Source organism: Platalea leucorodia (assembly GCF_965183815.1).
Source record: "Platalea leucorodia genome assembly, chromosome: 1".
NCBI lineage: Eukaryota > Metazoa > Chordata > Aves > Pelecaniformes > Threskiornithidae > Platalea > Platalea leucorodia.
In genome coordinates, this window is record NC_138823.1 from 124,019,313 (window position 1) to 124,042,782 (window position 23,470).

Below are 23,470 nucleotides of genomic sequence, written 5' to 3' on the forward strand. Positions count from 1 at the left end.
TTCTCCTATGGTAAGTATTTTATTCACTGCAAGCACTGGATTTTAATTTGTACCATCTGCAGAGCTATGCACAGAGTTGGTGCTGAAGTAATGAAGAATAGAAAACACATTTGTTAAATAAACGCAATACGTTTAAACCTAAATCACTTATTTACTAAATTACTTATTTACTAATTCACAGTATTTGGCCAGGACGTAGCCTACTCATCACAGACCACTAAAATTAAATCTGTGCATATTGCAGGACTCTGGCCGAAGAACAGGTTATTGCATATCAGCCACTTTTCAGAAACCATCTACATGCATATTTTTCTCTGAAAATACATGCAGCAATTTGAGGTAGTTTATCCTTCAGTAAAGGAAGGATAAATCACCAATTTATTACTTGGAAATAATTTGTTGATGTGTCAGAACCTTTACACATTTTCACAGTTGCTCCCTGATCCAATCTGTCATTCACTCCCTAGAAATAAAATCTTCCCACTCAAAGTGAGCGGTAGAAGTTAATAACATTCGTGGTGCGACTGCTTCAGCTTGAACAACACAAGACTTATCACACAGTAACGGTCTGACAGGGCGCAGGATGGCCAGCTTTGGTTAACAAGGCTTCTTTTTTAAACTCTGCAGTCTGTAAGAGGCTATCGACCTCTAATTTGCAGCAAGCAGATTAACTGAGGATTTCTACTTTGTTAAGACTGTTTATGGAAACTCTAAGCTAGCTTAAAACAGCTGAAATATTTGCCTTAATGTACAGTTATACAAATCAGATGCAATCCTCTTTCAAAAGTGGTTCTTGAAGAAACTGCTGGAACCTTACCTAGGATTTAGGTCCCAACATGCCTCAGTTGCACCTCCTTTCAACCCTTCAGATTTGTGAGAGAGGAGGCGGTTCATGGATTCAGCAGGCCAAAGTGCACATCACCAACCATGGCTGATAATTTGAGAGTAGCCCAGAAGGCCAGACTCTTAGATTTTGGTTCCAGCTTGATGGGCCAAGTTGACACCTCAGTGCGATTCTGTTACTTCAGCTTTGCCTTTGGGCTTCAAACTATCCACAGTGAGCATGCAGGGCCCCCACTGACAGACACAAGAATTTTGTGGAATCATTTAATAAGGATATTATCCTCTAGCTGGGACTTGAGTTTTAAAGGCAAATCTGGCCCCGCATTCCTAAATTCTTCCAGAATAAAATCTTGCGCTGCACCACTAAGGGTGAAAAATAAAACCAAGGTCTATACAAAATCAATGTTCGTTATTTGTTTTTACAGAAAAAAAAATTGCTGTTTTTGTTCTGGTTTTTTTGTTTGTTTTTTTTTTTTTAAACCAAGATGTTAAGTGGGGGTGGTTACATTATTGATGGCCAAGCAGAGCAATATCAAAGATTTGAGGTTTTTTGGCCAAATACATACTGCCTTGGATTTAAAAAAAAAAAAAAAAAAAAAAAAAAACAAAAAACCAAAACAACAAAAAAAACCACAAAAATTAAGAACAAGTGCTAATGGAATTAAAATTGAAAGATCAACAGAGATCATTTGTTGATCAAAAAACCCCAATATATTCCATTTCTGCTGCAGAAGACGACAATAAGCAGAGATGAGGCAGCAAAGTATTTTACATAGGTGGAATATCAGCTAGGGAATCAGGATGCCAAAATCTTGAAACAATCCAGCACATCTTCCTAACAGAAGACTTAGTATTCCAGTATTGCACGCTGAGTGCATCTGTTAACTTTGGGTCCAAAATATAGGTCTGTATTCTAAACCAGCAAACTTCAGAACCACAAATCACTGCGCTGTAGCTCTGAGCAATTTTATTTGTACACATGATTAGAAGTGGTAGTACCAACAAGGCTGAGGGTCATCTAAACCATCCAAATTTCCAGATTTGAGCTCCTGCTCACAAAAATCGAGTTCTGTCTTAAAACACCTGAACTTGACTCCCTGTAAAATATTTGTACATGTATCTGTCATCTGGATATTTATATTGGGACAGCAAGATTTCATAGCTGTCTAAAACAAATATTAGACACAAATCTATCTCAAGAGTGCATGTCTCAAGAGTGCCAATTTGAACAGGGTAGATCATTCTCTTAGCAAATATGTTTTGCATGTCTCAAGGTTCTTCTCTACAGAATATTTATGCGAACAGTAATTCTAACAAAAAAATCCCAAACAACCAAAAACATGAAAGGAGAAGTAGTAAAATACCCATTTGCTTCCTACAGATCTATAACTCAGGCCTATATTTCTCACCATTCTATCTTCATGGTAAAACTTTTTAGCAATGAAATATCTGCATAGATAATACAAAGTTGTTGGTGGGTTGTTTTTTTAAATAATCTTAAAGGTAATAAAAATCTGCCAACCCCATGGAACATAATCCTTGCTTCTTAAAGCATGTGAGATTTTTATCACAACTTAGGTAAATGTTCCTTAGAAAAAATACCAAGATTTAATATATTAGAAACTCATCTACCGTCTACTGGCATTTTCTCATTTCCACTTTTCTTTCTGAAATGCAGCATTTTACATAAATTTAACTTACTTTCTAGATCTCCTATTTAGCTTACTATATTTTTGGAATTATACACAGCTAGAAATTAAGCTCTAGGACATTGGGCGAGACTTTTCTAGCACAACTCAAGATACTGAGCTGTCACATTTATAGTGTGAAACAACAGCCAACCAGTCGATATGATCACTGAAGACAAGCCAAACAACAGAACTTTAGCTGTGAACATTTGCAAACACTTGGAGGGTCATTTTAAAACTTGCACTTATAAAATATAACAACTGCATTTGACTCAAAACATGGTAAAGCATTCTGAGATTTAACTTTAAGAGAGAAAATGAAATTTAACAGTTCAACATGCAAAATAATGTAGTTTATACACTTGCTAAAAATAGGAATTTCTGCTGCAAAATCTAGGGTGCTCATCGATTGACTAAAAAGTAGTAAAAAATACATATTAGGCAAGTTACTGCCCAACTGAGAGATGGTACTACAGCACTGCAAAGATCCTCTCTTAAAAACAGTGTACAGCTCTGCTCAACCACATTCAAGAAAGATGGATTGGAAGTGGAAAAGGTATAGAAAAGGGCTATTGATCAGTGGAGTATCACAAGAAGAACTGGTCTCTCCTAGAAGAGAGACTTTGCCTGCCTTGTGCAACATCCAGCCAGCTCAGATCCAAAATTCACGTAACTGCAACAGGATGGCGCTAAGTGTGTAGGAATACCCTAAAAAGAATGTGGTGTACTTACAATAGCAAAAGGAAGGATGCAAATGGGATATCATTCTGCTTTACAAATGCTTCATGTGGATTGACAGAGGTGGAAAAGACTACAGTGAAAGGACTGCATTTGCCTGGGAACAAAGGGGGACGTTACAGAAGGAAAGACATTTGTGAAGGGTAAGATCACTATGAAAAATTTCCAAAATATTAACCGAAAGACTAACACATAAAGGGTTATCAAAGAAATACCAGCAAACAGGCAATAAATAGTATTGACAGGTATCACTCAATGCCTGAGCTGATCTATGGACCATTAAGACCAGCTGACATAAGAGGGCTGTGTTTTGTGCGAAGTTTTTGTCACAGTATAAAGTGTTTCAGGTCTCAGCTACTACAAATTCAAAAGACCTCTGACCAAAGAAACGGAGAAACCTTTAGTAAAATCCAGTATAAAGGATAAGGTACTAGATGATGCTCCCAGGAGGAAAGTGCCTAAGTTGCTACTTTGTCAGATCGTGTCCTTTAGATGAGCCTGTACCAGGCTTCCCAGATGTCTTGTGATCAAAGAGAGCCAGTACAATAGTCACTTACAGGAGTGCAGAGAGGTTTCCTGGTAACTAACCTAATTGCTGACTGATATAAAATGTCCAGCCTCTTCAATGTACTCCCATAAGCCAATCTGGAAATTACTTATATACTCAAGAGAAGTGAACAGCATGCAATAGCGCAATCATGCAAGATGAAACTCTTTATTTGAACTTCAAGCAAAGCAAAGCAGAGTCTGTATCCAACACTCGTTTTTCACATAGAAAGCCTGAGTTAAAGAAGAATTAGAAGATTGATCGTACAAAAAGTAAGCCATTACGTATTTCAGCTAATCCAATTTTTATTCTGAAGGGGAAACATTTCCATTACCGTAGGCCCAGCAGCCCCAGGAGAGAGGGAAAGGCAGTGAGACCCCTGCAACCCCATTACAGCCAGATTTCCACCTGGTTTGGAGCAGTTCTAGCTCCTTTACCAAACCCACGATGTTACTATTTGAGATGTGCTGTACAGTAAGAAGGCGGTCTGATGTGAATTAGGTCACGCTATTAGCAATAGGTGACCTTTCACTGATGAACAGTTTTTAAGCAAGGGAGAAGATGTTTTGGAAGTTAAGACACTGCACAGAGCCTCCCTGCGCTGACTCCACATGCTGCTTTACGCCGCGTAGCTATAATAAAGCAACACAGCCGTATAAATGATAGTTCTGGTTTTCCATAACAAGCTATAACTGGAGTAGGTGACTAGGAAAATTTTTAGATAAATGGTGGGATCATAACCTTTTTATGCAAAATGGACAAATAAGTTATGGAGATATCTGGGAAACCCTGAGGCTCTGTAGCTCTACTTCAAGCCATAGGCACAGTTAAAGCAGACAGTAAATCACTAAATCTCATCTCAGATTTTACAATTTTGTTGTTGTTTTGGTTTTTGCCAGTTTTTGCTGACAGATGGAAAAAATACTGGCTGAACGTGGCCAAGATTTAATTTACCTCCTATTTCCACAGCACATTCCTAAAAAACATACAGCATTTTATTCCCAGTGCTTAGAAGAATTACTAGTAAATAGTCACACTCCAACAGTACATACTACAAAAATACCACTGTAATACTTTTTGCTACTCATGAGAATTGCACTACATTACAAAATTTTCTCAAGAATATTTCTAAATGGTCATCTATAAATGTGTGCATACATTCATATAAATATAGTTACTTGAATACTTACCAACTATGCATGCACATACTAAAAATCCATATGTCCATGTACAGAGAGACAGAACTGTGATACTGCCCTGCAACAGCATCATGTATTAACTGAGTGGGCAGTAAAGTGGCAAAGATACCTCTGAAGATGGGGGAAGCCCTTCTTCAAGGCATCTTCTCTTTCTTTACCTGTCTATCAGCTGGATTTAAGAACCAAGAATGATTTAACTGCATGAAGAAATGACGTCTGAGGCACAGACTTCAGTGACAACTCTCAGAAAGATATGTTCACTTGTTCTGAGGAATTCAAAGTCAAGCTTTCCAGCACCAAGCCTTAACTATGCCAACTCCAAGATTTTCTGACTTTCGAAATGAAACATCTCATACTCCCTTTCTTCACTATTTCTTTTCCTTTTTGAATCTTGATAAAAATATCAAGATTGCAGATGACTGATGAGTGGTAATTATTGAACACACCCAGCTTTGTTACTTACAGGCACCCACATAAGCAAAGCTATATCCAGTCTAACATGGGAAAAATATACCTCCTATCAAACATTATACCCATTCTGATTCTGTGTGCACCCTGGGGAGGCCCAACGTTTCCAACTACAAAAACGCATTTACAGCTGCTATCATCGAAGTTTTCATTGTTCTCCATAGTTTTTCAGACCACAAAGTTATGAGGTGTAGTGCAGGAAATAACTGGTGTACCTTCATTACTGCAGTGTAAGGGGTGTCTTTAGTAGATGTAAGTGTCCCAGAGGTACCCAGGACATACCCTTGTAAAGGTTCCTTAGGAATCACACAAAGACTCCTTCTGCCGACACAGCTAGAGAAACTGGCAATTTAGGGTCCCTAGGTTCTCCCATGTGTCCGCCATTTTGGACTATGGCTCATAAAAGGGTAATTTTCCTCCATGAGCACTAGGGAAAGCAGAACAGCATTAATATACGTCCTTCCTAAATAAGGATTCATCTGCACAGCATGAGATCTGCTGCAGTCCTTTCCTCCATTTAGATATGAAGGCACATACTGCAGTGATGCTGGTAATATCATGCCCAAGCAGTGAGCGTAAGACAAAATGCACAGGGGTACTTACAGTAGTCCCTGGCAAAGGTAATGCCTGCTGACAGAATTGGCCAGACATTGATCCACTGGTGATGTTAGTTTCAAGTATTGTTCAGCAATATGACAGACATTAATTTGATTTAAGATTTAAGGAAAGCTGAGATCAAACAATCTCAGAATGTAAGGCAGGCATTTACAATGCCTTATTTATACACAGATGTGGGGTTTTTGGAGGGGTATATTTCCTTTTGACACAACATTGAAAATATGTCCTCATACTTGGAGTTGTACTTTCTTCACTTGCTGTTTTAAAGGAATAGTTATGCTACTTTTTTTTAACACTTCAATTATTTCTGGGGTACATTTTTCTAAAGCTGACAGTTCTTATTTAAAAAATTGATCTTCCTAGGTTTAATCAGCTATGCGCATTTATCCTTGTACAAAATGAGGTACACCTTACAAAACAGCCGATATCAGCCAAATGTACCCATCCTCTGTGTGTCCATTTTCCTGTTTCCCAGGCTGCAGCACTACACAGCATTAGCAATACTCAACTCATGTCCAGCATATCGATATAGAACGACCCTCTAAGCTTCCTATCAGCTGTACTCTCATATTAAAAAAACACTTTACCATGCTTCATGCTCATTACTTAGTAACTGCTCCTTGCTTCTAAGAACCACATCCTTATTTACGCATGCACATCCTGGCATATCTATCTTAAAAGTGGAAAAAGAACAGGGATTCAGGGAAGCTATGATTGCATTTTATAAAATTGTAAGTGGCATGAAAAAGATTCATTGGGAACAAGAGCCTTCTGTCTCTTCCAATACAAGAATTAGCAGGCAATCATTGAAATGAACATTGCAGGTCTAGAACAAGCAAAGGAGATGGGTCTTCGAAGAACATATAGTTAAACGGGAGAATTTCTTATGGCTGGATGTTATGCTGCCAAAATTTTAAATGCAAAAAAGGCAGGATAAATTCTTTATCTGGGGGCGGGGAGGCAGTTCTACAGAAGGCTATGCAATACAAGCTCAGGAAACCCCAAACTGCAACTTGCTGGAGGTTAGGCGAGCACTCTGGGGAAGTATCCTCAGACGCTTGCCTGGTTCTTGTACTCCTCTGTTGGCAAGCGCTATAGCGCACTATCAGAAAGAGAGTCTGATGTCAGGGAGACCTTTGTTCTGGCCCGATATGGCCAGTTTTACATTCTTATATCACTTACATTTATTTTGATTACATTAAAGTTAGTCTAATGTGACTGCAAATAGAATTGAACCCTTCACATCATCATAACCTCCCTTTCCGAGCACAAATACATAAAGGGAAAATCCAAGGACTAAAAAATTCAATGAGCTGCCATCATGACTCAGTTTGTTGCATGTATCATGAGGAGAGCCTAATCTGATAATTTTATACAATGGAAAAATAGAGGGTTTTTTCCAGCGACAAAAATTATCATTCATTAGTGAACAAAATTGCATCTAAACCTAAATGTATTTAGATTACAGCCAAACCACTCAGACATGTCGGCTGAATGGGAGACATTCATTAATAAGGAAATAACAAGCAGAGTATTCACTAATACAGTAATACTTAGATATTCAGAAGGGGATGCATATGTGCACAGGGAATATCTATGCATATTACTAGAAGATTTGTGTTTACTGGCAGAATACGCACCTGTGTATTTCCAGGCTGATGAGCTGTTACACAGGCACTCACATCAACTCAGAAGAAATGCTACTGAAGTTTGCACACCTGCTTTCCCAATCAATCCAAACAAAATAACGTGCAAGTGGCCCGATGTTCACACAAATTGCATTGCTTTGTTGAATCTGTGTCTCCGTCCAGCTAAGTGGTACCCAAAAAAGCATGCACATATCCTCCCGCTGGTGGTCATGTGAATCATGTCCTCCTCCTCCTGAGGAAGCATGCTAGATACAATGTTTTTTTGTTTCTCACCTTACAAAAGCATCGTCCTCATGCTGAGCTACAGAAGAACATGATTAAATGATATGTCACTGAAAGAAAGGCTACGTCCATTTTCTACCACAGTAATATTTTCTAAAACCACAGTTTTTTGATCATTTCAGAGTGCACTGGGTTTTTCCTGGTGAGTAAAGATGTGCTTACTGAATTTAGAACATAGTTTCTCTCAGACTGAGCTGCAGATTCCCAAGCTGCATAGTTGTGGTCGGATAACTCCTCCGTGGGGCGTTTGGAGTTTCCTGAGTATGGAGGGAAAAAAGAATTAATCTGACTCCAGTGTTTAACTCATTTGCAGGACTCAGATTTCCTGTTCTGCAAACATAAAGGGTTTGCAAAGAGTGCGTAAGAGCTTCCAAGATGTATAGCTATGTGAGTGCTAAAGATAGGGAGCTCCATTCTTCTTTCTGGCTTAAATTGCCAAAGCTCTATGGATTTCAGCTGTATTATTACCAATTCAAATGTGTTCCAAGTCAGAGGAAAGTCAAGAACAATGTGTATTTATGAAAAAAGGCCAATTCTTGTTTGGCTGAAGTTCATAACCCGAAAAGAACCCAGTAATTCCACTATTCTCCAGCTTAAAAGTTGGCTACATCTTTCACTTACCAGCATCTGCTCTGTGGTGCACGGCATCAGTAGCATGGAGGGGGATATATTTACTGATTATTTATGTTGCAATTTTCAAAGGCAGAGAATGTTTTAATCTTAGATGAAGTTACAGCATGAAAAATATCAAGTCAATCTAGAAACTAAAGCAGCGCTTGAAAAGGGAAGTAAAATACCGTGGCGAGGTCTACTTGAGGTGATAGCTAGAGAATAAACATGATTGTATGTGCCGTAAGATTTTCTAAGCTAACTTAGTGGTTAAGAAAGGTGCTGAGCTAAGATTTTTGGGAACAAAGGAACATAGCACTGACCTAATTCCTCTCCATTAATCAACACTAAAGTCCCATTCACTTCTAGAGAGCAGAATTATGCTAAGTTAAGCACTTCTGAAGACCCCTAGAGAAATTTTTGTGTATAAATTTGGCAGGTGTGGTACAAGCACTGCCGATGCACGCCCTCTTTCACACTGACCTACATGTTTTTAGGAGCAATACATGCAAGTGTGAAAGGACAGTTGGATTTTAATATCCCCAGGATTACTTGCTGTTCTTCTTTAGAGAATGTCTCCAGCTAATGCATTCTATGTTGGCTTGTGAACACGCATCTAAAAGCAGGAACAGGATCATAAGCTCATTTCACATTGGCTACCATATAGTTCTCAGGTAGAAGCATGAAATTTTCCAGGCTAGATGAGGCTATGAAGTCCTTCCATTAGGGTCATATATCTTCACTATCACCCCAATCCATCACGTTAGCTGTTTCTTACAAAGCTGCTCACTGCTTTAGTCTTGATTGTCTAGGAAGCTCATAAGACACAATCATCTGCTACTGTAGGTCTTCTGAAATTCAAAGTTAGCACTTTGCTATAGCACATCTGTGATTCGAATCCTGAATTTAGAGAGTGTTTCATCCGGTAAAAAAACTTCCAGGTTTGGAAAGGCACATCTTCCTAATAATTTTGTCATAAAACGTGATGCAAATTAGTATTTTAGCATCTCTTCAATGCCTTTACTTCATCAATCACTCTCCTTTAAGGAATGAAAAAGTACCCTGTATTTACAAAACCTGCATTTAAGGGCCAGCTCCAGATGGGAAATTACGATCCCCTACTACAAGAGTGAAAGACAGTTTATGCAAAACAACACAGGTAAACAGGCGAGAGAGGATGAGGAGGGCATTGCTTTCATAAACGGCATAATATGAAACTGTTGGGCTTGTGGTTATTGCTTCTGCAGGACTCCTTTGGTATGGTTGAACTGGTAAAAGAAATCATAGAGTCATAGAACGGTTTGGGTTGGAAGGGACCTTAAAGATCACCTAGTTCCAACCCCCCTGCCATGGGCAGGGACACCTTCCAATAAATCAGGTTGCCCCATCCAACCTGGCCTTGAACATTTCCAGGGAGGGAGCATCCACAACTTCTCTGGGCAACCTGTTCCAGTGCCTCACCACCCTCACAGTAAACAACTTCTTCCTTATATCTAATCTAAATCTACCCTCTTCCAGTTTAAAGCCATTACCCCCTGTCCTAGCACTACATGCCCTTGTAAAAAGTCCCTCTCCAGCTTTCTTATAGGGCCCCTTCAGGTACTGGCAGGCTGCTATAAGGTCTCCCCGGAGCCTTCTCTTCTCCAGGCTGAACAACCCCAACTCTCTCAGACTGTCCTCAGAGGAGAGGTGCTCCAGCCCACTGATCATCTTCACGGCCCTCCTCTGGACTCGCTCCAACAGGTTCATGTCCTTCTTATGCTGAGGACCCCAGAGCTGAACACAGTACTGCAGGTGGGGCCGCACAAGAGCAGAGCAGAGGGGGAGAATCGCCTCCCTCAGCCTGCTGGGCACGCTTCTTTTGATGTGGCCCAGGATACCGTTGGCTTTCTGGGCTGGAAGCACACACCGCCGGGTCGTGTTGAGCTTCTCATCAACAAACACCCCAAGTCCTTCTCCTCAGGGCTGCTCTCTATCCATTCTCCGCCCAGCCTGTATTTGTGCCTGGGATTGCCCCGATCCGTGTGCAGGACCTTGCACTTTGCCTTGTTGAACTTCATGAGCTTTGCACAGGCCCACATCTCCAGCCTGTCAAAGTCTCTCTGGATGGCACCCCTACCCTCCAGCGTGTCAACCGCACCACACATCTTGGTGTCGTCGGCAAACTTGCTGAGAGTGTTGAACAAAGATGTTGAACAGTGCTGGTCCCAATACCGACCCCTGAGGAATGACACTCGTCACTAGTCTCCACTTGGACATCGAGCCGTTGACCATAACTCTTTGAGTGCAACCATCCAGCCAGTTCCTTATCCACCGAGTGGTCCATCTGTCGAATCCATGTTTCTCCAATTTAGAGATCAAAAATCAAAGGAATTTAAATCAAAGGAGAGAGACACTGGCACCTTATTTACAAACCTAAACCGAACCACCTTTCACTTCCTCCCAGCTATAACTTTTCACTGTCATTTAACCCAGGATCGTTATCAATTCAGGTCAGTATTGGTCAGTTAGTATGTACTGTGCATAAACACAGGGAGAGAGCGTTAACATTTTAGGAAGATAAGAAGAGTGTTCACTGCAGAGTGCTCCACACAGTTACACACAGTTGTGACAAACGTCTCTGACAACTGGTGAAGCAGCAGCCCATGCCTGCCTGTGCAATTCGTTCAGAAACAGCATGGAAGGTGGCCAGCATCAGCACAGCCCAGTTCTCAGCTTCTCCTACGTTGGTGAGCACGCCGGGGTTTCCAGAGTCACCAACTCTGCCTCTAGCAGCAAATGAAGAAAATAATTTTAAAGAGCCAATACAAATATTTGACTTCATAGAACAGTTTGCTGGGGGGGCAGAATCAGATAATTAAAGAACGGGATTAAAATGAAGCCTGACAATTTCAATATTGAACTCTAAAAATCCTAGTGTCCTGCTTTGGTATCTGAATGAAAGTTAACTCAGTCAATAAGGCTGTTATCCACAAATATTGTCCAAAAATGCAAACAACCAGTATCCTGGTTAGCTAAAATTTGCAGACATTTCAATCATGAATTAAGAAACCACTTGTGGGATTCAGTGTATCAGATGCTCAGTGTATAGGCCATATTTCATATTTTTTAAGGATAGAATTTTTATTAAATATTTTCACAAACGTTTAAACTGCAAAAGACAGAATTAAATTTTTCCATTAAAAATCTAAATTTAAAAAAATATTAGGAAGAAGGGCTTTCACTGGAGAGTCTTTCCATTTTCTGCAGTTTCCATTTTAAGGAACAACCCTTTAGAGTATTGGTATATGACAGAGAAAAAAGGGAAGTAATTTAAAAAGAAGAGAAAATGAAGCTGAAAAATGAGCAGGCAAAATGGACTTATTTGGTCAGCTGACTCATACCAGAGCAATTCCTGAAACCTACGCAGAAGTCTGGAAAATAATTAAGATTCTTCTGTGGGATTTCCTTTTCCTTGGTCCTTGGAGAAAAACTGTCTATTTAACTATAGAGCAACCAGCTCTCTGCTCCTCCTCAGAAGCTCTTATGCTTGGCTCCGTTCTTTGGGACACAGCTCCCTTTTATGTTTCACCTAGATGGTGATTACTCCCTGTATTTAAGCTTCTGCATGATGGGGAGATGAGAAAAATATCACACAAGAAGCAAAATCACATCCTGTAATTCCCTTGTCAAGCAAAACACATCAGAGCCTATTGGCACAGTCCTTTTTGAGAACCAGCTCCTTCAGCGTACCGTCTGGATGGCAATTACTGCAGCAGAGTAGTTGAGAAATGGTCCTTGGACTTAGACAACTGCCAGCGCTAAGTAAATATTTCTTCAATGTCCACATTTCTCACACAGGTGCTGAGGACATCTAAATGCATTATACATACAAAAGGAAAACCCAGAGAAGACACGCATCATCAAATACATTTTTTAATCCTTATAAATGCACTTGGAATAACAGCAGGATTGAAAACACCGCCTTGGTAAATGTGTTTGTTTCAACACTCTTGATGGGCTGCTAGATATTAAAGAAGCTATTATATACTCTCTGCAAGAACCTACCTTTGCCTGAACTTCCACTTTACGCAATCTTACAGCAGACTAGAATTGGAAATGAAAGATGGTAGAGGACCACAAAACGTCCATGAAGCTATAAACTGACTGCACAGTCCACCAACTTCACGCTGACACAAGTTCAGACACTCAGATTTATTTAGACAGCAGACTTCTATTGATCCTTCAGGTGATTTAGACTCCTCGGCATCATTAAAAGCTTACATATAAAGCAGATTAAGAAGTGTCCTCATGAATATGTAATTCTGGGTGAAGGACTATTGTAAATCCCAAGAATAGATGTGGCTACAGATTTTATTAGAACATTGATATGTTTTTCATGTGTACTAGCTTCCTTGCCTACTTCTCTGAGCCAACTCCCGTACTACTAAGATTCTCCTTATTAATTTTCCATGTTCTGTCTATAACATTTTTCTAGAAAATGCAGGAAAGGAGCAGATGGAAAAACCCAAACTGATACAAAAACCGTGCACATAAGCATTGTCTTTTCTGTGTTGTGTTTGTGTAGTCCCTAGCACAAAGAGACAAACAAATCAATAATTCCTGTGAGATTATCCGATGACATATCAGTTGTGCCGGTTTTAGTAGGAAAACAGAAACAAAAAACCACCTGGACTCTACGAGCCTGGACAAGCAGGCACTACAAACAAATCTGCACGTCTGAGTTATTTCCAAAGGCAAGCAGGAAGCACATAGTAAATTAAGGCAGGCCAGCTGAGAAACCATCACTCAGCAGCTCCATAGCATTAATTCTTTTCAATAAATGAAATTGTTAATTAGCATTTTCGAAAACGATGGACAACTTAGATGAACTTAATTGGACATAGGACAGTGGCAGTAGTGAAAAGTTCTGCTTCGGGTACCTGTGTGAGGGAAAGGCTAAAGAGGCAGGGTGACAATACGTGTACAGGAGCCTCACACAGATCTCACGTGGGTGGGAGCCTGCGAGGGTCCTTGTCCCACCAAGCGGGCAGCCGTCCGTTGGCCCATGTATTGCAAAATGAGTACCACACCATGAGACCTCACCTCCCAGCTGCCACCACTACCTCTGCAGGCATAATACTGCTGTTCCTCTCCCTCGGCCGAATCCTCTCCTGACTACTTCACACCAGGCTGAACAGCATCCAAGAGAACAAAAAGAGAGATTCAGACACATTTAATGATGTTTTTCCCTGCACAGGGTTATGGGGTGTATTAGTCTCGACAGAACAAGTTTTCCAACAGTGATGGGACTTGGAGCATTGATCCACCAGAGTTTAACCTTCTTCCAGAGGCAGCACTCTGAAACAAAATCAGCCAAAAAGGTGTCCAAATGCTATAAAAATGAGGGAGGTGGCTGTATTTAAGCATCGATAAAATGACTATATTTTACTCAAGTATCCACAAGATACTTCTGCTAGCCAACATGGGTGGGGGTTCAGTTCTGCTTTTTGTTTTTCAAAGAAGATTCCTGGATTTCTGTGAGAAAAATTATATTGTGTTAAAACTGAGAAAGAACTTCTCTTTCCGAGCAAGATTTCTCTCCAGGAAAACATCACAGACTATACCGACACTTCAGCATACTTTCTCTCGCTACTGGAGAAGGCCGGTGCATAGCAAAAGCTGGCAGACGCCTCTTTCGCCTTTATTAAAAAGCATCCATGACTGGACTGAGATTTCTGACATTCACTGAACACAGGTTACAGTCTTCTCCTGGGCCTCTACATGGGGCAGTTGCACTGCTTTGCAATGCAGAACAAAAGATTCAGGACACTGACTGTATTTTTTAAAGGTATGGCATGCAAAAGGTTTAGGTAATTTCTTCACACTTACTCTTTTTTCTGTAATTTCATTTGATAGCCACCATTCACCACTAATTAAAGCAGTTCTTGAAAAAACACTGTTCTGGATAAACTTCCAGAAGCAGAGGCTAAATTCTTCTTCCGCCTCTTTCTTCTAACCTCTTCGGAGCCCTCACTGTTAATTCAGACACTGGCAGCTAACGTCTTTCAGTTCTGTTACGCAACTTGGCTTCCAGCATGTGCAAGAATTAACATGTTTCTCCAGATAGATTTGCTTTCCCAGGCTCCTGCCTTCTCAGCAATGTGAGGTACTTGTGTAGAGTCGTCTCAATTTCCTTTCAATCCCCATTTTTCTACTTTGATTTTTTTCAGAGATAGGAAAAGTCTGCTGTATATTTATCTTGAACATTCAAACGCACTAAAAAGAACCTATCTGGGATTCCAGGCACCATGGCTAAATAATAAAAATACAGTCAGCCTTATGCAAACAAATGTGTACACACCAGCCGCCTCAAAATCATGCAGGGCAAAAAACTACTCGTGCCACAGATCCCCCAGAGAAAACAAACCTCAGTGGCTGGTACAGCCCTTCCCACTCTGAAAGCATCAGACTGCTTTTAGCCCCCAACTGCTGGACGATCCAACACAGTATTTTAAGTCACCTTCTGTTTTGGTATTTCCACGCGTTCAAGTGCTGAACTTGTTCATTGTTCTGAATCGTGAGAATACCAAATATAGATTTATCTTTCAATCCTATCTTTAAATCTCTAATTTTAAATCTACAACTTTCCAGATTTATGTAGTTAGAGATTTACTCCTCCCCAGAAATGGCTATTTGATATCAACCAGTAGGATAAAACATATCTCCTGTCTTTGGCTTCTTTTTCACAGCTTGACTAATGCGTCAAATTGCCTGTATTTTAACAAGAAGATGCAATATATCTGAGAAATAAAATAGCACAGTCCTTAGTAGGTGTTCACATTCTTCAGCTTGCCATCTTTTACCCATTTGAAGCAAATGTTTTTTATCGCCATATGTCAATAAAACCTAAGAGCCGATAAAACAGCATAGCTTGCATTGTGGGGCACTGTTAAACAGGAATACATGGATGACATCCAGTTACTTTAAGGCACAGCAAGTGTAATTCAGTAGAAGGCAAAAGAGCCTCATTTACCGCCAAGGATTTTTTTCTTTTTCATTTAAAAAACATATGTTTTTAGTATGATATTGTTGAAAAACAAAGCATTCCTTTAAATGGGAATCTTCAAATGCCGTGATTGCTTATTAGTTGATTTGCCTCTGTTTTTGTAATTACCTGTTTGTTTTTACTGCTTGAGATTCTAGGCCGGCACCATCTCTGCAGAGACTAAATCAGGCAATATTAAGGGACTTTTGTGATTCTAGGGCAAGGCATTTTTAAAGTACAAAGCAACAGCTATTTCTGGTGGCCGACACAGTCTAGAGCCCAAAGACACATGATTATGCCTTCAGAAAGGCAACAGCCGGAGCACATGACGGTCATTTACTATAACCCCCATCTCCCTGGCAGCCCTTTGCTTGGGGACAAAGGACTGTTCCAGGAGCAGAGTATCTGAGCTCACTGCGCTTGCTATGAGATGTACAGCATGGCTCCTGCAGCCTCTCTGAACAACAGACACCAGTCACCTCCAGACAACCTCCAGCAACTATTCTTTCAGCAACCCGCTACACTTCCATTTACGTCCTCAAAATAAAAAGACAGGAGAAGCCAAACCGAGGCAGATCAAACAAACTTTCCTTATGTTCAGTCAATCACTCCTTCAGAGAAGCCCACCAGGCACGTCAGAAAAGAATAACTATTCCAAGGCAAAGGAACCAAATGAAGACAACTCCGAGGCAAAGAAAAGGCAACTCTCACACTGCAGACAGCACAAAGTCGTTTCCAACCGCTCTGCCACTCCAGCGCTTACAACCCTCTCCAAAGAGAGGGGCAGAGAGAGAGTATCAGAGCAGAACCCATCACATGAGACACAGCTCTCAAGAACACAGACAAATCATAGGATGAATAAGGTGCGGGGGCCAAAGGATGAAAAAAACCATTGGAGTAAGCAATCTGAAACCTTAAGAAAAACAGGAGCAAAACAAACTTGGAAATTTAACCCAACAGCTCAGATAATCCTGTAATAACACGGTTGCTCTTACCTTTGCCATCTGCGCCTGCACGCCATTTGCTTTGAGAGATGCTACTGCTTTCTGTGCTGCTGCCGGACTGTCAAAATCCACAAAACCGTAACCTGCAAAATAAACAGATAAATAGGTGCTTTCATTATTATCCATGTGTATGTGCATAGATGAAGATTTTATTTTTATAAAGAAGGAAACCCTTTCCATTTTCTCACGTTGTCTCATAGCCTTCCAGCAGCACTGCCACCACCACCAGCCATCACACTTCTATTTCTCACACCTTTCCTCCTGAACCTAGTGAGGTTTAAGGAAACGTAATGACCTGAAGCTTCAAAGTACAGGAAGGTATGCAGCAGAGGGGGAGAAAAGGTAGCTCATTGTCTGTCCTAAGAGATAAAAGGTCCCTGGCAGCAGGAGGGCACGTGCTTGTGGAGCTCTGGTGCTCTGCAGTCCTGCCCCATCTCTTCCATAAGAGGCGGCAGCAGTATGGCCCTCCAAGGGATACAAAGCTACAGCTCGCAATGGCTGGTTTTGTGAGAAAACACCACCCTTTCCCTGTCCCTTGAAACCATACGAGGATTAACCTTCAGAAGACGAGGGTAGCAGGTCTCTGCAGCAGGCTGGGGCCATCTGTGTAGGGGCAGGGAGTGCAGTCTTCCAGCATGTGGGAGCAATTAAGAGAGAAATCACAACCTGCGCTCTACAACTGACTGCCAGATAGCTCTAGAAGATGGTAAGATAATAAAGTCGCATCCTGGTTAAGTCACATCCCTTTCATCTCGCCGCCCTCTCTGCTGGAACAAGGGCCAGGTCCCTACCAGGAACTGCTTCAGGGTATCACCTCAACAGCAGCTTAGTGAGGTGAGATCTTAGGGATTGGCAAGGGATAATCATCTGCTTTTAAGTGGCTTTCCTATTCCCAGTATCTGCATTAGTTGAGTTTATTAATCAGCCAGTCACCTCCTATCTTCTCTTCTTCCCTCTCCGTTTTCTCTTCCTTTAACCAGCAAGACTGGTATGTTCAAGCAAAGATCAGTGCTGTTAAGCCCCTACTGGATATCAACAACTCTAGCAGTATTTTTATTTTCCTAAAGATACAAAGGAGGGCAAAGAGGACCAGGAATGGACATTTACAACTTCTAAGCACTGAGCTATCTCTCATCTTCAACAGCATTCAAATGTCTTGCTCATAAATATTTCAACAGAGTTAGGAAGATTTAAAAATCTCGCCAAGCACTTATTTAGGCAGCTGCATATATTTCACAATCCATCCAGGAAAAACCCTAGCCTACATCTTATTAAGCAATTACAGGACAGGTAGGCACGTGCTGCTTGGACAAGCTGTGGCCAGGGGCCACCTCTTTGGCATCTCCCTGGGAAGCCATATGGACGAAACTGAACTGCCTGAAAGCTTAAATAATATTAGCATAAGCATATTTATAGCATAACAGCTCCTTTGCAGACATCTCCATTTACTAGGTCAATACACATCATACAGGAGGCAACCACAGATATGCTTTCCTGCCGTATCCATTTTTATTTCTGTTGCCAGCCTTTCTTCCTGCTCCTGGGAGGCCTTATTGCTTTCCTCTCTGCACCAAATCTAGGTATAAGAGTCTGCGCTTGTGATCACCTTGCCCCCCAAGTTACCAACATCTCTTTATCATTCTTTTGGTATGTATGCATTACTCGATGCAGGGGTTAGTCCAATGATGAAAGAATTCTGTGCACACGGACTTTTTTGTTTTCTTGGCTTAGATCTCATTCGCAAAGTTTTAAGAAAATGAAAAATAAATAAGAAAAGAGAAACAGACAAAATTGTTAAAGAAACTGCTGACTTACTTAGAGAGTATGAAAAGCACTATTTGGATAATCAAGTCAAGACTTGAACATTTCTGTTCTTCTCTCAGTTTTCTGTTTCTTTTTTTTGGTTTCAGGTGAATTTTTTGGTAGGTCATTACTATAAATGGAGGGAAAGCCTAGAACAACTGTACACTGGAACAGCAGATCTAATAAACACCATCACGAACAAGTGCACTGGAGTTTGGTCAACTTGGGGAGGTGGGGGGTGTTTTACCTGCTCAGATTCCCCCATGTGATTTTTCCTTTTATTGCTACTGAGAATGCCATTTTTAAATCAGCTTGTTCTACACCGCATTTCGCTTTGCAGTGTTATCCAAGCTGCCTCTTCCTGCAGAGCGGCAGTGAAGCTGATGCTGCTTTGAACCAAAAAACATGCTACAAGAGAGCAAGAGTCCTCCCTGGATTTCTCCAATGCCTTTGCCCTTTGGGAGAGCAGCTTCTGGGAGGAAGGAGGAGATACAATTAGATGCAGCTTCCATCTTGCTAGATAAGAGATCCTGACAAGAAGCCAGAGCTGCTAAGTGGGAAACCTGAAACACCTTGGGAAGTCATGGGATAGCCTGGAATCAACACAGAGCAAATTATTTTTTAGGATAGCAAGGTGCTCTTCTCAGGAGACTATATTTCTTTTTTATTTCTCACCATGTTCATGCCCAAAAAACAGGAGGTGAAAGTGCAAAAATAAGTTTTAATATTGGGATTAAAAACACATAATACAGTTAGACTTTTATATTTATCATCAGTGTACAGTGCAGGATTCATGTATGCATGAATAGAAGAGAAATTCTTTTTAATATGACTTTCTAGACAGCACGGTAAGTATTCACATCTAAGCTAGTATTGCTTGTAAATATAAATCAGAATGTGTAAGAATATTCTGGTGTTGTATTATAGAGATCAGGTATATCTAACATAGTGAATCATTGAAGATTAACATCAGTCCTTAGTATCTAAAGCCATGAATATCTTCTAAACATTTATTTCATGGGCACAAGGGGCTCTATAACTATATCGGAGATCCAGTGAGAGTCTCGAGACAAGAAAACCTTGCATCTTTAGCTGCCTGTTATGCATTCTAGTATTACTACTCCCAGCCTCACTGCAAAGCTGCTCTTTTTCCTTCCCTCAAGTTCATTTTCATTCCAAGTATCTTTTTCTGGCCCTCCCCCCCTCCCGACACATCTCTCCACCACACACAGAACATCAGGACAAAATCACTCCATTGCTGAAAACTCATCCAAAGAACATCAATCTGCCGCAAGGGAAGCCAAGTTCCCAGGCTGTTTCAGCATTCAAGTATCCTTACAAGAACCCTGCAATGCTATATAACAGAAAACCAGGCATGCTGCCTTTTTGTACAGTTTATGTTCTTCCATGTAGATGTTTATAGCCTATGTTGGTGACCTACACTAACATATTTCATTTGTTTATAATCTCACTTCATTTTTTGGGTCTCGGGCACTAACAAAGTAGCGCTGGCCTTTTTGTTTGGGTTTTGGGAGTTTTTGTTTGTTTGGGTTTTTTTTCTTTTGTTTTATATACTTTTCAGGGTAGATCAAGTTTAGTCCCCACAGAAGCTAAAGCTGGGTCTTGGAACATCCCCTCCAGCTCTCCCCATAGCATAAACGAATCCCCAAACGCCCTGTGCCAAAAGTCCTTCCCTCCTGCCCAGGCCGTGGCTGGAGCGGGCGCAGGCTGTGCTCCCCGCCGGCAGAGCCGGGCTGCTGTGGCTGCCCCTGGCAGGTACAGCACGGGCGGGTTTGGCTGCTCAGGCCCCCATCCCTGCTCAGCTAATTATTCCCTGGCTCCTCCTGGGAAAAGGCTGGCTGGAAGCATCCCCCGGGAGGGATTCAGACCAGGGTCTGCCAGTCAGATGCTGGTGCTCTAAGAAAACGTCTACATTTCTTTTTCCTCTTTTAAAAACAAGTGCAAGCCCCACCAGCCCCACCCTCTGCTAGCAACGTTTTGGTCAATGGATTATACTCCCCCCCCCCCCAGTTTTTGTGCAGAACATAATGAAAAACGCACTTGGATTCTAAACCAGGACCTTCAGACTCTGCTCACAAGAATCCATCACCACCACAGGAAACCAAAACCAAAACTATTTCCCCTTTTTTCATGAAGCATCCTGCCCTTTTCCTTTAAGAGCTCCAAACGCAAATAGGGAAAGCTGCGTTATCCCCTGCTGCTTCGAGAGATGGGAACTGAATTTATCACTAACATGAGCCCCTCAGCTCAAGCATACTTACACTGAGGGTGACTTCAGCACTCCGATGCTACAATGAGTATTCCAGGATCCCGAGTTTTTTTTGTAAATGACATATTACTGGTTTGTACATGCAAACACACACACAAAAAACCCCAAGACAAGACTATCTAGATTAATTGTTAAACCTTTCCTCTAAGAAATAAATGCCTGTAATTTTCTTTTGGCCTGATGCCATTAGAGCTAAATAATTAAATTTAAGGAATAAAACCAGTGTTTTTGTACCTGTGGGGGAAAGAAAACAGCTAAGCATCAGCAAGCGCAAGTTTATAGCTAGCTGCAATAAGTGCTACCCAAATACACTGGCAGACACTAAACATCTCCGTCTCCTACAACCTAAACGGCTGGGGGCCTCCCGGTCTCAGTTTCTCAGTTCCATAATTAAGCTTGGCAGCAGGTTCAAATGAATTAAAACTGAATGTCACTATTTCCTCAACAAATCCCTCATCCTTGTTTTTTCTTACTTGTCAGGAGAAGACCAGCAGAACAGCAATTAGTGGTAAGCAGTGCAGTGAAAAAGAACCAAGTATACACTAATTAGGTCACTCGCCAAACACATTCATTTCATTGGCAGATTTAATCAATGTTTTCCTGAAATGTCTTAAATCTCCTATGCTAATTTAAAGTTTTGTTATTGTTGTTACTTTAAACACAGATGGGATGCCTGGAGATTTTCAATTGCTTTCCGCAAATCCATTTCAAAATAACAACCCCTCATATAGTATATCATCAAAATTTAGGCACAGGTTTTAGGAAATGGCCTCTAATTTTATGCCAACATTTTTGTGCCTGCAAATACCTATGGGTGCAATTTTGTGGATTTAAGTAATTGCAGGTGTGTAGAGCTCTTAGACATCAAACTCTGAATTGCCCTGACTGATCGGGTACTTAAGGGTAATGCCAAATAATTTAAGGGACTGCCTGCCACTTACAGTTCCCACAATTATCGCGAAGTGCTGGAGCGGTGGCACACAGCAAAGGCAAGCTCCCACTGGCGCATGTGGGCTTCACAGCCCGCCTCCCGGGAGCTCCACTTGCGTAGTGACAGGAGCAAGGGCCTGGCTGCCTTTTTGGAGAATTGAGGCAGCTCCTCTGCCGCTGCTGAAAGTGGTATTAGTTACTGGCAGCGAATGGGAACACAGGTTTCAGGGTATCCTGGAAGTTTGGTCCCCCAATTAGTACTTAGAGCTAGCGCACCACGCCGCTTGTTCGCATGGAAGACTCTCCGTTGGCAGACGTCATTGCTGACGCCATCGGAAAGGGAGCTGTCACGGCTGCTGAATTAATCCGCAGCCGTGCCGACCAGGCTCTGCCCACCCTCCTGTCCTGACCGCACGCCCCAGGTCCTCGCAGCGGCTCTCTCCTTCCTGCTGGCGCTGCCCCCTGAACTGGCTCGCCCACAGCCCCATGACCACCGAGGGGTGTGAAAGGGCAACCACACAGCCAGCCACAGCTCTGCACCCATCCCAGCTCTGTCCTGACGACCCAGGTGAAAATAAAAGAAAAAACAAACAGCAGAAGTGTTCTCTCCCAGAAGCAAGGAGTGGAGCACCTTGGCATGCTGCTGAGCTGGAGCTCTGCAAAGGCAGCAACCTCCGGTGGGGGCCTGAGAAAGGAGAAGCCATGATGAACAAGGGAGGATAAGCTGGGGCTGGTGAACTCTCATCTTCATCCTGCCACAAGGCCAAACATCACATCTGACCTCTGACCAAGTGCTGTTTTAAATCACTTGAATTCAAGTCACTCCACACTTTGCAACCCCCCACCCCGAGACAGGAGACAGGACAGCTGATGCACCCAGCCAGGAGACTGGCATGGAGTCTGTATGTTAATTCAACTAATGTGCCCAGGTAACTAATCTTGTTATTTAAAAAAAAAAAAAAGAAACCTAAATACACTGATGGGGAGCTCATACATACTGGGGAGCTCTTCTGGTTCCACTGATGTCAACAAACTTACTTCATCAAAAGTTTTAATGCTTTGTTTCTGTAAGCTAACATCTTTGTATTGACAGGAGAACACATCCAGCCTGACAGATGGGAAATGCTGACTTATGGCTGTCCCACACAACCTTCATTCCTGCAGGTCCCTCTGGACTTGGTGGCTGACACAGGAGTTTGAGGGAAGCTACAGCAAAGGGGGTCTCCAGCTCTGCCATTCTCCTACCTTGGAGTGTTTCACTTTGGCAGGTAGACATTTTTGACAACATAAAATTTGTGTAAATTTTGCATAAAATTTTATGGAGAATTTTATTTTTAAAGATAAACCTCAATTTGCTTATGTGTGATTACAACAATTCTGTTACACCCAAAACTGTTTTTCTAGGTCTGATATGCCAGACCACTTGGAACTCTGCTTCTCACTGGGATACAATGTCTTTTAAATGTAAGAAAGTTCCCAGTCCTTGTTTCTGGCCATCTAGAACTCAATATATCAGATCTGAAATCCAGAACAGACAAGACTGAGCATATCATTCATGTTGCGTCTTCAAGAGGTATAGGCTGTTTGGATAAAAAGGAGGATACAGTCATTTTAAGACAGCGCTTGCTTTTTTTCCTTAGTGTTTTTGTTAACTTTGCTCTCAGTTCACAGAATCACAGAATGGTTGGGGTTGGAAGGGACCTCTGGAGATCATTTAGTCCAACCCCACTGCTAAAGCAGATTCACCTGGAGCAGGTGGCACAGGATCGTGTCCA

At 41.5% G+C, this 23,470-nt stretch overlaps 1 protein-coding gene across 4 annotated transcripts in view; it reads right to left on the minus strand.

The window, feature by feature from the left end:
• Positions 1-23,470, minus strand: part of RBMS3 (RNA binding motif single stranded interacting protein 3) — a gene marked incomplete at both ends in the record, with an annotated part of 445,352 nt that overhangs the window by 242,006 nt on the left and 179,876 nt on the right. For all 4 annotated transcript variants that reach the window (XM_082306039.1, XM_082306038.1, XM_082306037.1 and 1 more), the window contains one exon: positions 16,664-16,755. In XM_082306039.1, coding sequence (XP_082162165.1) covers positions 16,664-16,755 — 92 coding nt within the window. The remainder of the gene's footprint in view (positions 1-16,663; positions 16,756-23,470) is intronic.